The sequence below is a fragment of the Hemicordylus capensis genome, chromosome 5 (genome assembly GCF_027244095.1).
Source record: "Hemicordylus capensis ecotype Gifberg chromosome 5, rHemCap1.1.pri, whole genome shotgun sequence".
In the NCBI taxonomy this organism is placed as follows: domain Eukaryota; kingdom Metazoa; phylum Chordata; class Lepidosauria; order Squamata; family Cordylidae; genus Hemicordylus; species Hemicordylus capensis.
The window spans coordinates 190,110,164-190,127,532 of record NC_069661.1 but is presented as its reverse complement, the minus strand read 5'-3'; the positions used below and the strand labels follow the sequence as shown (position 1 = coordinate 190,127,532).

Sequence of the window (17,369 nt, the reverse complement as noted above, 5' to 3'; positions counted from 1 at the left end):
CGCTCCTCTTCTTCACCCCCCTCCTCTGTTTTTCTTGTTCTCTTCCTTTGCAGAAAACTCCCACAGCTTGCAAAAGGGGGAGGCAGAGACGGCAGGGGGTGGCTGGCTGGGATTCGAGAAGGAGTGTGGGATACTGCTGGGGAAGGGGAGGCGCGGTGGAGTTAGCAAGTGCTACTGTGGGGGTGGGGGGGGTGTCTGCAGCACCTGGTCAGGGCTGCCTACTTGAACATGCTGCTGATTCTGGCTGCCTTGTGATTTGCGGTGCAATGGAGATATAGTTTCCTTCTTGGGCTCAAAAGGTGACTGCATTCAAATTCAACATTTCCCCTTTTCCTTTTGCTCTCCAGGGCTGGTTTGACAGGCTCTCCAACATTTGGAGCCATCTCCGACGATGACTCCAACATTAGGAAGCGACCCGCATGTCACAAATACATTGCCACTGTTATGGAGTACTTGTAAAGAAATGGGTAGTGCTCAGAAACTAACTGACAGGAAGCATTTACAACACACTATCCCTCGCCACTGCTGGAATTTTCATCTTGATCTTTTTCCCTGGCCATCCTCCAAGGAGTGCAGATCGCTTCAGGGATGGAGCTGTAGTTTTGAGAAATAATACATGCTTTGCATAAAGTGGGTTCCAGGATCAGACCCTGGCATCTCCAGCTAGGGCTGGGAAAGACTGGAATGTCTCCTGCCTGGGACCCTGGGCCCGGGGAGTTGTTGCCAGTCAGTGCAGATGGCCCAAAGTTGGAGGGACCAATGGCCTGACTAAGTGGAAGGCAGCTTCATATGTTTCCCCTCAATTTATACTCACAACAATCCTGTGAGCTAGGTTGGGCTGAGAGCTAACAAGTGGCCCAAGTTAACTCTGAGCTCAAGTGGGTGAAGATCTTGTGGCAGTGGGGGTGCATTATTGAGTTCTCATGTTATGCTGGGGATTGGGGATAGAGTTGGTGGTGTGAGTGTGCGCGAGTGCTGATTTCTCATGTTATGCTGCAAGTTTGGGTCTGGAGTGAGGGGGGTGAGAGAGCCTGCTGGCACTTCAAGAGGGATCTGTTGCTTCTGTTGTGGTTTCTTTTATGGGTGCTTGTGTGTGTTAGGGGGGTGGCAGCTAATTGTACTCAGTCCCAGCTTCTTTTCAAACCTCTTCCCCATCAAATAGAGAAACAGATGTGGGGGGAAATGTCTCAGTCCTCAACTATGGTTTGGGAAATAAAATCTCATCCGTTTTTTGCAAGGCACCTTCTTTAACCCATCTCACATCAAGAGACTAGAGGAAAGGACCTGGGTATGGGTGGTGCAGTACAGAGTTCTTCAAGTATACTAGGGGTTGGGGTCTTGGAGTGGGGGTGATCAAGGGTGAGAGAGAGCACGCACGCACAGATGATGGGACTCAAGGAGGGATCTGTTGCTTGCATCAAGAACCATTAAAATAGTTTACTGGTTGCGTTTGTGTAGGGGGTGGCGGAAGATTGTTCTCATTCACTGCTTCTGTTCAAGCCAATCCCCTTCCCCATCAAATAGAGAAATAGAAATAAATGTGGAAAAATGTCTCAGTCTTAAACTATGGTCTGGGAAAGAAAATACTCTCATCTGTTTTTTGCAAGGCACCTTCTTTCTTCTCTGATTTTCCTATCCTTCCTTCCCTTGTTTCTCTTTATCTTAAGTTCTCTATCCATTCACATTTCCCCTTCCCTGTTTCCTCTACTCAATTACAAATCGTTCGGAAGACGCTGACAGGCTGGGGATGGCGGTGGGAGGGGGGGTGGAGCTCCAATAGCCTTTAGGTCCAGGCTCCAAAATTACCTAGATGCACCACTGGTCATCCACCCTGATTCACTATGGCAGACACATTAATGTTGAGGTGCAGGTGGTAACCTATTTGGACCTAATTTACTACAGCTGTAGGGACACCTCAACAGCATAATTTGTGATGATGTCATCCACCCCAATTCAAGATGGTGGGCATGTGAACATTTAAGGCTGAAGTTGGCTAACTTCTGAGGATGGTAGTTATCTATTAAGATTACAGTGAAAGGAAAGTAGGCAGATTAGTTCTTACTAGAATGACTTGTTATTTTATGTCCGCAGTAAAACAGGCAAGGGGCAGGGGGGAGAGAAAGTCTAAATCTGGCATATGGAACTGGATAGGATACAACTTGATAACAGAAACAATCTTAAACAAACATAGCAGGTAGATTCTTCTACACACAGGTCTTCTCATCTGTGTAGACTTTAAAGCTCACCCAATATAACCTATTCATATCTTGCATTCTATGTTTCTCAAATTACCTATAAGACTTCTATAGTCTCTCAATCTGTAGTTTCTTTTTTCTTGTTCTTCGCTGACCGATTTCCACTGAAGTTTCATCCGGAAATATTCATCTCTGAAGAAAACATAAAATTTTAAACTCAATTAGGATAGGAAGTTCTGTGTGACTATCCAACTTAAAACTGAAGAGAGCTATTAGCAAAAACCCTACCTTTATATAGTCAGTTGGTTTTATTACTTCAAGCAAAAACAACATGCAGGCCAGGCCCAGGGGGAAAGAGGTAAGTGGATGGGCACACAGGACACAGTGTCTTTCTATAGCAAACAACAGTTATCACACTGCAGAATGGAAGTAGAGGAGGAGAGGAGAGGAGAGATTCTCTTCCCTAGGCACATAGAGAGATTCTGATGTGGTCTTAAGACTGTTCATGACAATAACATTAACTAGTTGTCTAGCAAATATGCCATGCACAAGTGGACCTCGCTATACACAGTCCCGGTATCCAAGGTTCTGTGTATCCGCAGTTGGGCAATTGACACCCAACCTTGATATACGCCAACCTTGATATACAATGCGGGGGGGGGAGTCAACTTCCAAGTATCTGTGCTTTTGGGGAGCCCATAAATTACCTCTAAGGTCATTTCTGGCCACTATCTTGAGGAAAGGGGCCATTTTGTGGCTCATTTGTTTTGTTTTTAATCCACCAGTTAGTAACATAGGAAGCTGCCATATACTGAGTCAGACCATTAGTCTATCTAGCTATCTAATAGCTCAATATTTTCTACACAGACTGGAAGTGGTTTCTCCAAGGTTTCAGGCAGGAATCTCTCTCAGCCCTATCTTGGAGAAGCCAAGGAGGGACCTTGAAACCTTCTGCTCTTCCCAGAGCAGCTCCATCCCCTGAGGGAAATATCTTCTCAGTGCTCATACTTCTAGTCTTCCATTCATATGCAACCAGGGTGGACCCTGCTTAGCTAAAACAACAAGTCATGCTTGCTACCACAACACCAGCTCTCCCTCCAAATTGGAACTTGGCGGGGGGGGCGCATTGCTGGACTACTGGAGACCCATGGAGCACAGTAAGGCACTTTCCCCTTTAGGGCAGTTTTCCACCATTTTTGGAGAATCCAGGAACCTAACCTGCACCCCAAGTCCCCACTGTCTCAATGCCTCGTTATCCACAGTTTATTATCTGCAATTGTAGTGGAGAATGGAACCCCCGCAGATAACAGAGTTCACCTGTATACTCCACTCCAATTCCATCCTTTGAGTGGGGGTAATAGGGGCATTGCCCTGAGCCCTGTACCCCACCACTGCACCACCAGCAGGGAGGTTGCCAGCTGATGCACCACTGTTTTGAGATCATTCTCTTCAAGGAATGGATGCAGCTGTCGAATCAACCAAAACTGATAGAATGCGCTCCTGGCCATAGCCTCCACCTGAGATGCCATGGTGGGGCCTGGATCCAAGAGCACTCCCAAGCTGTGTACCTGTTCTTTCTGGGGAAGTGTAACCCCATCCAGCACAGGAAGATCTAACTCATCCCTTAAAATCCGATCCCCCACAGTGAGCACCTCGGTCTTGCTTGGATTCAGCTTCAATTTGTTATCCCTCATCCAGCCCATTACTGCCTGTAGGCAGGCATTTAGAGAGTGAATGCCATTTCCTGATGATGAGAAGGAGGAGGGGAAATTTTGGGGTGTCATCAGCATAACACCCTGCACCAAATCTCCTGATGACCTCAACCAGTGGTTTCATGTAAATATTAAAAAACACTGGAGACAGAATGGAGCCCTGAGGGACTCCATATAAAAGCTCCTGTTTTAAAGAGGACCTGTCACCAAGCTCCACCATCTGGAATCTACCTGAGAGATAGGAGCAGAACCACTGCAAAGCAGTGCCTCCTATCCCCAATTCCCACAGCCGATCCAGAAGGATACCCTGGTCGATGGTATCGCTGCTGAGAGATCCAAAAGAACCAACAGAGTTGCACTCCCTCTGTCAATTCCCCGGTAAAGATCATCCATCAGGCTGACCAAGGCAGACTCAACCCCATATCTCGCTCTAAAGCCAGTTTGAAATGGGTCTAGACAATCAGTTTCCTCCAAAACCACCTGGAGCTGTTTAGCCACCACTATCTCGATCACCTTGCCCAACCATGGGAGATTGGAGACCGGCCTATAACTGTCCATCACTAAGGGATCTAGGGAAGGCTTCTTAAGAAGTGGTCTAATCATTGCCTCTTTCAAACAAGGAGGCATCCTACCCTCCCTCAGCGATGAGTTAACAATATTACCTAAGCCATCCCCAGCCATCTCCCTGCTAGATAAAAGCAGCCAAGTCAGGCAAGGATCCAGAGAGCAAGTGGTAGGCCGCACCGCCCCAAGCAGCTTGTCCACGTCATCAGGCATCACAAATTGAAACTGATCCACTCTAATACTGCAAGAGGGATTGCTGGACACCACCTTAATAGACTCTGCAGAAACAGTGGAGTCCAAGTCAGCCCGAAGATTCTGTCCACAATGAACCCATTAAAAGCATCACAGCAGAACAAAGTCCCTGGGGACTGCTTTGTATTGGAAGGAGCCTGAATCAAACTCCTCACAACCCAGGACAGCTCTGCCCAATGCGAACCTACAGAAGCAATGCGCGTAGACCAGAACTGGTTCTTTGCCGCACACACCAGCTCCGCATAAAACTTCAAATGGGCTCTATGCTGTGTCCTGTCACATTCAAGCCGAGTTCTCTCCAACTTGTGCTCCAGTCACCATGCTGCTTCAGACCCCATAACTCCTCTGTATACCAAGGAGCCACTTTTAAAGCAGATCGGAAGGGACACTTAGGAGCAATCATGTCTACCGCCCTGGTGAGTTCCCTAGGTTCCCACCAGGGCATTGACAGAATCGAGTATAGCCTGGGGAGTCAGCACATTGCTGTTGTGTGCTCCTAACTGGGTGGGAGGAGAGACAGAGGCAGAGGGAAAGGCAGTAGACAGAGGTGCCTCATCTTGCTGGCTGGCACTCACCCAGTCCTCCATCTCACATCAGGAAGGACGAGACCCAATCACTCCGTCTGCCTACGAATGCCTACCTTGGACTGTCCAGCTCTCCACAGCTTGGCTTGGCATCACTCTGCCTGCCAGAGAAGTGATGATGGCAGCGCACAGCCAGCAGTGACCCCATTTTCCCTGCCTACATTATTTTGGGAAGAAGATGCTGTCCTCAGTGCTGCCACCACCTCATCAGGGCCCCACGTCTTCATGCCATGCCCACATCCCCTAATAGTTTTGGGCCCCACAGCCCTTTAAGGTCAGCTTTGCTCCAAACCATTAGATTTATACAGCAGACAACAGCAATGTGCTGACTCCCCAGGCTATACTCACATTGGGGCCAGGGAAATTCTGGGCTGGAATTGCCCTGCTGGTGGTGCAGTGGTGGGGTGCAGGACTCAGGGCAATGCCCCTATTACTGTCCACACCTACTTGAATGTTTCATAGTGTCTGACTCACATTTTCCTTTTCTGCACATTTGTTCGCTCTTCCCTCGTGCTGTGCCACGGAAAATAACCCAGAAGAAATTTCCACACTTCTTTTCTCAATGCATGACAAAGTCCCTTAAGAAATATAAAAATGATAGGAGTCAGCATTAGATACTTTATAAAAAAACAACATCAGTTTCCAAGGAGTGAAGTAGTTCTGTGGTAGGTAGCTTCGCAATCCTTTATTGCCAACCACGAATCGGACATTTCTTTGGGATGATTTCTTTGTACTGGGTGTGAAGGAGTCCAATGCCCTCTTTTACTTCAGCCTCTGATTAGGAGTCTTTTTCCCATGTGTCCATCTACTTATGTTCTTTCCCCCTCCCCTTTTTTTAAACACTCCTTAAGACCAAGCTTTTCTCTTAATTCCCTCCCTTAATGTTTGTCTGCTTTATTTTTTTTAATAAATGATCAATTTAAAAAGACAATCTTTCTCTGCTCCATAAATTACATAAAATATATTCTTATCTCCCTTTTTGTTGTCCTTGCCCACGTCTTAACCAATTTAAATTGTTAATCTTTGGCTAGCAACAGGCCTTTTAAGAAAAAAAATAAGGCTGGTTAGTTTATTTTATGCTATGGTAATTCGTTTTACCATTTTATGCAATGGTAATTCGTCAAGTGAGAGTTTTTAAAAGAAGAAACAGAAGATGCCCTTCAGGTTAAAAATTAAAAGCAGGGGCTGACATCTCAGCTAATGAAATGCCTGTGTTAAGGAGACTCTGTGGGGATCTGCCAGGAGCCCTTGCGCAGCTTCCCCCCCCCCCCCCCCCCCCGGTCTCTTGCCTGAAGGCTGTTGTACAAGAGGGCGAATATTCTGGAATGCAGCTCGATCTCTGGAAGCAATCTGAAGGATTGGAAACATGGTGCTGAGGGTCAGAACAAACTGCATTCCGAAATATTCGCCCCCTCTTGCAGCATGCAGGCTAGAGGCCGGGGGGGGGCTGCGCTGCGCAAGGGCTCCTGGCATGTCCCCAAAGAGCCTTCTCACATGCACACTTCAGTCGTCAGGATGTCAGCCAGCATATTTAGAGAGGTGCCAAATCTTACGTGTTCCAAAGAATTTTTACTAAGTAGCGAAAGGAGAGGAAAGAAAAGAACTGTTCTTTTAGCTTGGACAAGTCTACACAAGTGTCCAAATAGTACTGTGCAAGGTAATGGAACCCAAATACTTTCTAGTCTTCTCCTAACCTACTTTCTTTATGTCCAGTAAAGTGTAGAGCAAAGTCAAGGCTCAAACAGTTCTTTTCTACAAGCTACATTATGGAGTAAAAACAGGGGCTGGCCAAGACATTTTGCTGCCAGAGATCGAAGACAACAGGATGCTGCCCCTGCCCGCCCCCCCCCCCCCAATCCGAGGTCAGGTTATTAGGGTTTTCAGGCCATGCTGCCGAGGCAGCAGCACATGAGCCATGTGGAGACTGTGCCACCACGTTAAGCAGGGGTATTCCTAGTTCACACTGGGAATAGTGAGTACGGGGGTGGGGAAGGAAAGAAAAGGCATGCTCCAGCAGAACAAGACAAGGCAGGTGGGGAGGGGGAGCAGGGAGGCCCATGGGGTGGCACCTGTGGAGGTGGGATCAGCACTTGCTGTTCCCTACACTCCTCCTTGCAACTGCAGATACCCGTCCCCAGCCCCACCCAGCCTCATGGAAGAGCCATCCTGAGTAAGCAGTAGGTTTAAGTCCCTGGTAGATTCAACTTGCATCTTATGTTAAAGCCAGCAGATCCCATTAATTTTTCTGCTAAGAGGTCACAGAGTTCACTTTTTAATCTGCTACAAGTGTTTCTGGTCACTGTTCACTCTGTGGGGCTTTCATTCCTAGAACCCCATTCAAACCAGTGATTCAGTATTAGCCACTTAAGGAGTAGTTCTGTAATTGACAATACTGCAGCACCATGTGATACTTAGAACCTGGCCCACCGAGTTAGAAGGCAAGGAAGTAAATATTAGCTTTAAGAGAAACATTTCTATGAAGCTGATCTGAACTTGCAGGATTTTTTAAATTTCACTCAAAATTCTGGAAATCCAATTAATGTTTAAAGTACATGGGGTTAGCCATTCCATGACAATGTCCCAACAGTAAAGAACTGAACACAGTTTTCAAAGCGATATCCTAAGATATTACCCCTTTGAATATCATTTGCTTCACAGAGTCAACATTTAAGATTCTTCCTTCAGAATCCATGTTCTTATTCCATTCTTCCAATGACATCGGCTGCCTTCTATGAACTTTAGGTCGTTTTCCTAGATCAATCTAAAAATAGGATCAGAAAATTGTTATATTCTTGACAAGCAACTTATTTTAAAACTCATCCACAGCCTTGCTATCTGAACTTCTAAGAATTATACTCACTCGTGTAATGACTTCAAATCCTGGTTCTTCCTGCTGATTTATCTTTAGTCCTGGAATAGCATCACTAATGAAGTCTGCCATTTCTGACGGAGGCCGCTGCTGAGTTGTCAAGTCACTTCCTCGTAAACTATCAAAAATATAGTTTGTCACTTTGGAAAACCCTCCCATTGTTGCTGTGTAAGGATCCTTCTTCAGTTTCTAAGATCAGCACAGGGATAAACAAGTTTTAAGAATGTCTCACATGTTTGTCAAGACCTATCAACAAGGTATTGGTTGTATGAAACGTGTCCTTTAAAAACAAAAATCCTAAGAAGTAGAAACGAATGGATCAACTTGTGACCAAAAGGCATAAGGAAGCCACTAAATCAAGTCAAAGAGAACTAAATAATGCCTCTCTCACTAGATGGAGGGGCAAGAAATATGCACCTCAAGTCTGTGCACAATAACTTAGAAAGGTTGAACCTTATTAAGGGGTATATCTGCCTCATCTAAAACCAGGTTCTTCATGAGGGCCCTTCCCTTGAGCCTTGGTCTCAAGGGAAGATAAAGTAATGCCATGTCTCTTCAGGATTTCACTCCTGGAGTGAGGGCCTGATCTTTTCAGTGAGTGGGGAGCAGAAAATGAATGCTACAAGACTCTATAGTAAACATACAGAAGAGGCTATAGTTATTCGCCACTATCCTATGCATGTAACAAAGATTACTTGTATTGCTTAGAAAATATCCTTTCTTCAACAAAATGTCAGTAAATACTTCTTACATCTCTATAAAATATATCTGCCAACAGAGTGGGAATTTGGTTTTACTCAATAAATAGTTCTCTTAAGTTGAAGAAATTTTTTTTAAAATTAATAATCACACAAACCTGTATTAGACCATATGTTGGTTCATCAAGGAGATTTTCAAATGACTGTGAAATACTTTGACAGTTCACAAGAATTCTTTTATCCTGTGAAGATCTACACACACACGCACACACAGAGAGAGAATTCACAGTTTATCTACAATGTCTTACAGAGTTACACTCCCTTTTTTGGGCAGTCTCTCTACAACCACTACATTTTGGAAAACTAAATTAATTGTGTGATTAAAAAAGGTGATGCAGTTTCTCCTCTCAGAATTTGAGCCCCCGCCCTCATTTTACTGACCCCCTTACCAAACCTAACAACCCATATCTTCAAATCCCAAAGCATATTTTTATTTTTCTCTCCCAACAAAAAAATGTATTTCCTTGCTCCACAAAAAAATGAGGAATTTCTCCTCAACCTTTCCCATGTGTCCCTGCCTTAAAATATATACATGTGCATACTTATACACATACACCACACAGAAGATATATGACACCATAGTTAGAAAATTGAAAAGATGTGACTGTCACCTCTAAGCGCATACAGGAAATTAGCTGGTTGAAATCACTATTACTAGTCTCCGAAACAAAACACTTCATTACTTTTATTTCATTATTACCTGGAATACCTACCACTTATTTTATTATTAAAGCCTTAGATAAGACTTTTAATAAATGCTATCATTTTCCAGTACCAGCATGAGAAGATACAGTGTTCATGCCAGAGGATATGAAATTCAACAAGAGATTGTATCTTCAAGTCAGCAGAGGCTATATCATCAGTTCTGATGACATAATGGTTAATAAATCAAAATGGGATCTTGCTAATAGAGAACAAGAACCAAAGATTGTGTTGTGCCATGCTTAGCTAACTCACCCGAATGGACCCCTCTGTTTTAATTAAATTTGGTATGGGTAAGATTCACAACAAATGAACATTACTTCATTTTCACAAAGCAGTTATTTATAATATTGTAACCAGGGTAATACAGGTGGTTCTGGCAGTATTAAACTGAACTAAGTCTTACAAAGAGGCAAATACTTTTGAGAATTAATTTTCCCCTCACCCATTTCAAGGCATTAATTTGGCAATAGCTGAGATGACTATTAAGGCTGCAGTCCTCTACACACTTGTTTGGAATGAACTCCCACTGAACTCAGTAAGCTGGATGCAAAGGTTCCCTACCTTCAGAGGAATCAAGTCTTTAGCTCCAACTTAATGCCTGACATCCTGGCTATTAGCCAGTGGCTAACCAAGTGAGGATGCAGCAGGAGGCGGCTCTTAATGCAGCCAGAGACTCCCCCACTACTACAGTCAGTACACAGGCAGCAGGGAGCCATTTTTTGATGATCTTTCTGGCATCCAGAAGCACTCTGTGCTTTCCAAAAAGAGTTCCCTGAGGGCTGCACACTTCAAGAGAGACTCACTAGAGAAAAATTAGTCTTAAAATCAAGAAGGAACTAGAACAGATGGGCAACACAGGAGGCAAGAGAGTGCAAAAGAGAGAGCCTTTTGGAAGGGCGGTATAAAAGTTTAGAGAGGGGGGGGGGGCCTGGTTGCATGTGAAGTCTTACTTTTGATCCAAGGCTGTTAATGCAGCTACAGATAAAGTGTAAGTATATGTATACCTTTATCCCTGTTTTTACAATATAAGTTGTTGTTTTTTAAATCACAGAAACCCCACTGTCACCAAGAAGGTAGCAGCCCAGCTGAAATGCCACTCTAGGAAAGCAGGACCAGAACTGAATTCAATTCTCCTATTAGCAACACTCATCGGAAAATCAAGATTTCAGATCTGGCACTGTCACGTTCTGTTCCTCGGCCACTCTATACTACAGAGGTAGCACGAGTGGGAGAATTCAGTAACACAGGTGACAACTACTCCAGTATTGCAGCATACCACTCTCCCACCTCCACATTTATCCCATTTTCTATAGCATGAGGCTGTGGCTTGAAATTCAATCAAGGCAGTGTAACTGTTCTTGGGTGGGGGGTGGGGATATCTCTTCTAATAATTTCCACACTATAGAAGTAGCATCCTCTCGGAAAAACCACAAAACATAGCAGATTCTCTGTGAAACTGCTGTAACAAAACAGTCAACTTCAATTTAGTTATGATGTTTATGCAAATAACAACTACTCTGGACTAGAAAACATGACATTAATTATTAATCTGTACAGAACAGGATTTCCATTCCAAGCGTGTAACAGAAAGCAAATGCCTGGAACGTTCCATCAAAATCACCAGGTGAGCCAGTTGTTCCTACGGAATGAGCTCGGAACATGTCAAGTGCCATTTTGGATGCCTGTTTTTCCCTTACTGCCTGGTTTTGTCACGGGCTCCCAGTTGGCTTGGGATCTCCTTGCTTCTTGGTTGGCTTGTTATACAAATCAACTTGATTTGTATGCTAACAAGCCAACCAAGAAGCAAGGCAATCCCAAGCCAACTGGAAACTTGTGACAAAACCAGACAGGCATCCAAAAAGGTGCTCGGAACACTCTAAACATTCTGACTCGGAACAGGGTTGTTCCATTCCACACTCAAAGCAGACCCTTCATTTCAAGGGCATTCTGTTTCAAGTTCCAAACACTCAAAACTGCCCATTTAGAGTCGGAACATTTCAAGCTTGAAACGTTCTGCACACCCCTAACAATAACTAGTAATGTTTATTGCAGGAATCTTCACAGAGAATACTTACTCACAGAACACCACATATTTTTTAAGGGACTGAATCAACAAGCTGCTGTCTCCATGATGGAAGTGAAGAGCTGGGAGGACAACGTCATCCTTTAAACAGAATACCAAATAGGACCATCCCATTCCTTCTTTGTTTTGCTTAATGGACTTTAAGTCTGTTAAACTGAACAGGAAAGACCATTTGCTGTCTCCATTTGTGCGAGCAGTAGAATCTGAATGGGTGGGAAAGTATATTTTAGCTTAATGGATTCAAGTTAACGTGCAATGCCTAGCATTGGAAATATCAGCACTACTTTCATGGCCATAAAATTCATCAGTACACACTGCAACCAGTTCTCATTTCCAACAGTTTCTCTTTCACCCACCTCTTTCCTACCAAGCAATATCCATGACTCAGTGGTGCTTTGCATGCAGAAGGTCTCAGGTTCAGTCCCTGACATATCTGGTTAAAAGGATCAGAGGTAGCAGGACTGGGAAAGTTTGCCTGACACCATGTCCATTAATATCTATTCTGATGGACCAATGGTGTGACAGTATAAAGCAGCTTGCTATGTTCTTACATAATCTGATCAGCATCCACAAGTTTAAGATCTTATCCATTGGAATTCCCTTAGCGGTATGCCTGTTTAAAGTAAGGTTTTGTTTAATAATTCTGGGTAATTTTAATATGTAGACCTCTTAATATGCCTGGTCTCTGATAACAGAATAAGAGGACTCATTAAGTATTTTGTGGATTGGGTGGATTTTCTCTCTCTAGGATGGCATTTGGTGGCCTAGCAGTGCAGGCTTTCAGGGAGAGGTTCCAGACACCTCTTTCCCAAGTGTCTAGAAGACAAGCTTTTTAAATCTGAGAGAATGCCACCTAATCAGAGAGGTCTGGCACCTCCTTCTGGGGGCTTGTACTGCTTGGCTCTCAGGCTCCTTCCTAGAGAAAAAAAAAATATTCACCTAGTCCACGGACTTACCTGATGTGCCTTTTTATACTGTTAAATTGTGTCCAGAAAGCAGGCATTAAATCTAGGAGAATGCCACCTAAATGTTTTCAAGAGCTCCAGAGCTCTATTTTTGGAATTGCTTGCTCTTGTTTTTATTTTCCTAAGATTCTCCTTCCCCCAGTAAGGCAGTGGGAAGATGCAAATGTGTGGGGCCAGAAGTTAGGTTTGAAGGAGGAGCCTGGAAGGCTCCTGCCTGTCCTCCCTACCCCTGACTAGCATGGGGCTGGAGTCTGTGGCTGAGGCCCTTCCTGTTCTTGAGCATAGCCTCCTTTACCATGCTTCCTGTCTAGCCAGTCTGGCACAGGGCTTCCACCCTGCTTCCATTCCACCTCCTCTGATGCAAATGGCCTCCCCTTCTGTCTCTCCACCAGAGGGTGCACCAGCAAGTGGGACCAAAGCAAGCCCTGTTTTCAGGCTGCTCCTCATTCTTCCCACCTCCACTCCAACCTGGCCAGCAACAGAGAAGGGCCTTGCTTCTCTGCTCCTGTGGCCATCTGGCTGCTTACTGTGTGCTCCTTCCCCCATCTTGATCCTGTAGCCCTGCATGGCCCCATTCAAGCTGTCAAACACATCTGCCTCTTGATTTTCACTTTTCTGCCTGTTCTATGGCAGCTGGTGTGGTAGTTAGAAGAAATATCAAACGTGTTGGAATGTAGATGCCACATTCAAGTCACATAGCCAGAGTTCCACTTACAGGGTCCACACCCTTTGGGGAGGGAGCTCTCAAAGATGTCCTGGTAGAAGCTCAAGAGAAACATCCGGCCAAGCCATCTGCCCCCAGGAAAGTGCTAGAAAGCCCAACACCTTCCATGGCCAAAAAAAACCCCCCAAGAGCATCAGGGTAGACAGCTATGTTCCCCACCCAATCATTTGCTTGCCTTCATGAGAGGGCTGGCCATGTGGTTCTTGGTGTGTGTGCAGCCCACTACAAGGGAGACACTGGTTCTTACAGATGGTGTTTTGCGCAAATGCTGCTCAAAAGTGGCACCTGAGGAGCCATGTTTGGGGGCTGCCTTAGGTATGGGCCAGTCGTTTGCCTCAAATACCCTTCATGCGGGGGGTGGGGGGGTGTTGCAGAGGGGAAGCCTTATTGAATGAGTGTGCAGTGGGCATGTTTGAAGAGCTTGTTGCCTCTGTTAGATAAGATGAATGAATGGAAGGAAGTCTCTTCAACTGACTTCACATTTCTGGGTAACATGGTGGGAACATAACTACTAGTCCTCCTCTGCAGCCATTGTCTTCAGGCTGCAGCAGTGGGTGAGGCACGCAGCAAGGCCCCTCCATCGGCCTGAGGAGGACTGTCATTTGCCCCCTCCCCTCTGAGAACTCCTCCCCCCCCAACTTTTGTTTGACTTTTTTGTAAAGATTGTGAGCCCTTTTGGGAGAGAATGATTATTTCTGAAGAATGCTGTAAGCTGCTCAGAAAAAGGTAAGGTAAAGTGTGCCGTCAAGCCAATTTCGACTCCTGGAGCCCACAGAGCCCTGTGATTTTCTTTGGTAGAATACAGGAGGGGTTTACCATTACTGCCTCCCACGCAGTATGAGCTGATGCCAGAAAGAGCAGGAAATAAATGTGACAAACAAACAACAATAGCTAGGACTATTAGCTAACATCACCCATCCTTTCTACTTATATTATCCTGTACACATATACAACACACATTTAATAGGATACAGGTGGACCTTGCTAAACACAGATGCAGCATCCGAGGTTTTGCATAATCATGGTCAAGTAATTAACATATGACCTCAGCATACACAGGAAAAAAACTGGCAGAGAAAGGGTTAATTCTGTGTATCTGCGTATCGGGGTGGCCGGAAATGACCTAGGAGGTCATTTCTGGCCGCCATTTTATTTATTTATTCAATTTCTATTCTGAGGCTCTCTTTTTTTTTTTTTTTAACAAGAAACAAAACGATTTCTCACAGAATTTCAGGGACTTGTGGGGGGGATCCTTGGACTCCTGAAGGCCCACAGAGCATGGTGGGGCACTTTATTTGTCTTATGTTTGCATTTTGGGGTGGTTTTTTTGGGGGGGGTGCTTTTTAGTCTGGGAATCTAGCCCCACGATACCATATTTAATGCCTCAATTTCCAGTTTCATTACCCGTGGTAGTATGTGGTAACAGAACCCCACAGATAATGAGATACAGTTATATAGCAAGAACTCTAACAAATAAATCATACTCAGATTTATTTAATGTTCTGACAGATACAATTAGACAAATCTAAATAACCCCTCAGAAAAATTAAGCAACTATGTTTGTTCCACTTGCCATCGCTAGTTCTCCCCTACCACAAAGCTCCACATATCCCTCTTGCCTCACTAAGGGATTGCTAGCACTTTGGAACTAGAAGAGAAAGAAAATTCAAGTCACAAGTGCAGCAGGCTCACAAGCCTGACTGCATGTGTGCTCTGGACACACTTTCTTTCACAGAGAGACCACAACAAGGCAATTGGAACGGCTTACTAGTCTGTGTTAGCTCAGGCTTGGCTATTTGCCTTAGGTGAGCAGAATCACAGAAGACTAGTCTTCAGGCAAGATTTTTTTTAAAGAAATGCTCAGAAGCTATCCATTTGTATGTCTTAGTGGAAATAATTTAGCTCCAAATTTCATCCATTAATCCACTTAGCTTTCATTATAGATTTTGCAAAATTCAAAGTCGAAGTCATGCACAAACTGCTTAAAGTTTTGTGAATGACAAGTCTAATCCTAAACAGCCCTACTGCAGGACAGGGACTAAAACAGGTAATTACTATGATACATAATTAAATTTTCCTCTGCCCCATTAAATTTCCATTCCACCCCATTCATGTATTCACATTGACAGAGAAAACAAGATTCTATTGAGCCCAATGGGACTCCTCCCCAAGGAAGTTCTATGCATCAGCTCGGTAAAACTCATAATGTTAAGTCATAATGTTTCTCTGGTGGTGAACAAGTAAGAAGAGAAGATCACCATATTTATTACTGATTTAGTTTTGCAACATCTTGCCAAGGATACACAGAGTCAGAGACAAATTCACTCTTGTGCCAGTTTCTAATGTAGGTTTTTCATTGGAATGTTATGACTAAAATAATTTTGGCAACTGAAAACTACAGCACTATGATCCATTTGTACGGATAATGTATACAAAGTTCCTGTTTCTGCAGTGACAAAATAAAATTAGCAACTTTCCTATTCAGGGCTCCAAAATACATTAAAGTAGTATTCTCTAATCATCAAGTCTCTGCACAACATACACACCCTAAGACCTAATTTGGATTACTTCCTACTGGATACTCATTCATTTACAAATTATTTGATCTATCTATAGAGGGCCTTAAAAAGGTTGAACAAGTTCTCAAATATCACATATCACATCATAATACATGCTTTTGCCCCCTGGTGTCCAAACAGCTACATTATTCTCAGTTGTATTAAATGAAAATGTTCCATTTACTCATTTCCCCCACTAAATACATTTAACACATACTACTTCCTTGAGTGACGTAATCATAGTGAATAAGAAGCTCTGCCCCGCTAGCAAAGTTAACTTAGAGGAAGTTCTCTGAAACCCAAGTATAAACCTCTTCACTTATTTCAAAACTAACCCCACCCCACATACGTGTGCGCGCACACACGCGTGCACACACACACACAGTGTGTGTATTTGTGGACAAGGAAGAAAGGCTGCTTTGTTGATGCAGACACATTGCCAGATTTAGGCACAAACTAAGTAAGTTACAGGTTAGGGCCTCACATTATGAGGGGCCTCAATATTAAAAAATGACTACATTTCGGTTACTCTAAAACAGACATTATAATCTGATAAATGTACTTATAAGGCTACACAATCATTTATCATATTGACTATAAATCTGTGTAGAAATAACTGCAAATTGTTTGAATTTTTATTAGACCAGGGCCCGGTTTAGACCAATGCCCACCATCATGGTCACAGGTAGCATTCACCTCCTCAAACACTGCTGTTAACTGTCAGCAGTGCAGTGAGAGGGGAGTGAGTGATTCATTGGGGCAGCACTTCCAACCTGTTTTGTAATGCTATGGGGCCTTTTAAGCTTGACATAGCTTAGGGCCTCAGCATGTCATAATGTGTCCCCGTGCAGACAATTAGATATAGGAATATAGGAAGCTGCCATATACCAAGTGAGACTATAGGCCCATCTAGCTCAGTATTGTCTACACAGACTGGCAGCGGCTTCTCCAAGGTTGCAGGCAGGAATCTCTCTCAGCCCTATCTTGGTGAAACCAGGGAGGGAACTTGGAACCTAGATGCTCTTCCCAGAGTGGCTTCATCCCCTGAGGGGAATATCTTACAGTGCTCACACTTCAAGTCTCCCATTCATATGCAACCAGGGCAGACCCTGCTTAGCTAAAGGGACAAGTCATGCTTGCTACCACAAAACAAGCTCTCCTCCCTAATTCTCCTGTCGGGGGGGGGGGAGAGATATAAATTGTGGGTTTGTGCTACAAACCAAGTTTTTAAGCATTCATTTTCAACAAACATTTATGTTCATATTTTTGCTCCAATTTAGAGTCTTGGAGCCCAGCACAGAGATTTTCTGCTCCAGTCATCTATATAGAGTGCAGCCAAAGAGCACAAAGTGAATGACAAAGCTCCACAAGGGCTCCCCACATACACAATCCCAGGTCCA

General features: G+C 44.2%; 1 protein-coding gene across 4 annotated transcripts in view; it reads right to left on the bottom strand.

Annotated features, from left to right (window-relative positions):
- The window catches only part of TBC1D15 (TBC1 domain family member 15), a 50,856-nt gene that overhangs the window by 20,823 nt on the left and 12,664 nt on the right, over positions 1-17,369 (bottom strand). For all 4 annotated transcript variants that reach the window (XM_053251946.1, XM_053251945.1, XM_053251947.1 and 1 more), the window contains 6 exons: positions 11,715-11,925; positions 9,033-9,126; positions 8,168-8,365; positions 7,940-8,068; positions 5,782-5,885; positions 2,293-2,387 (listed from right to left, as the gene is read on the bottom strand). In XM_053251946.1, the coding sequence (XP_053107921.1) occupies positions 2,293-2,387; positions 5,782-5,885; positions 7,940-8,068; positions 8,168-8,365; positions 9,033-9,126; positions 11,715-11,925 (831 nt within the window). The remainder of the gene's footprint in view (positions 1-2,292; positions 2,388-5,781; positions 5,886-7,939; positions 8,069-8,167; positions 8,366-9,032; positions 9,127-11,714; positions 11,926-17,369) is intronic.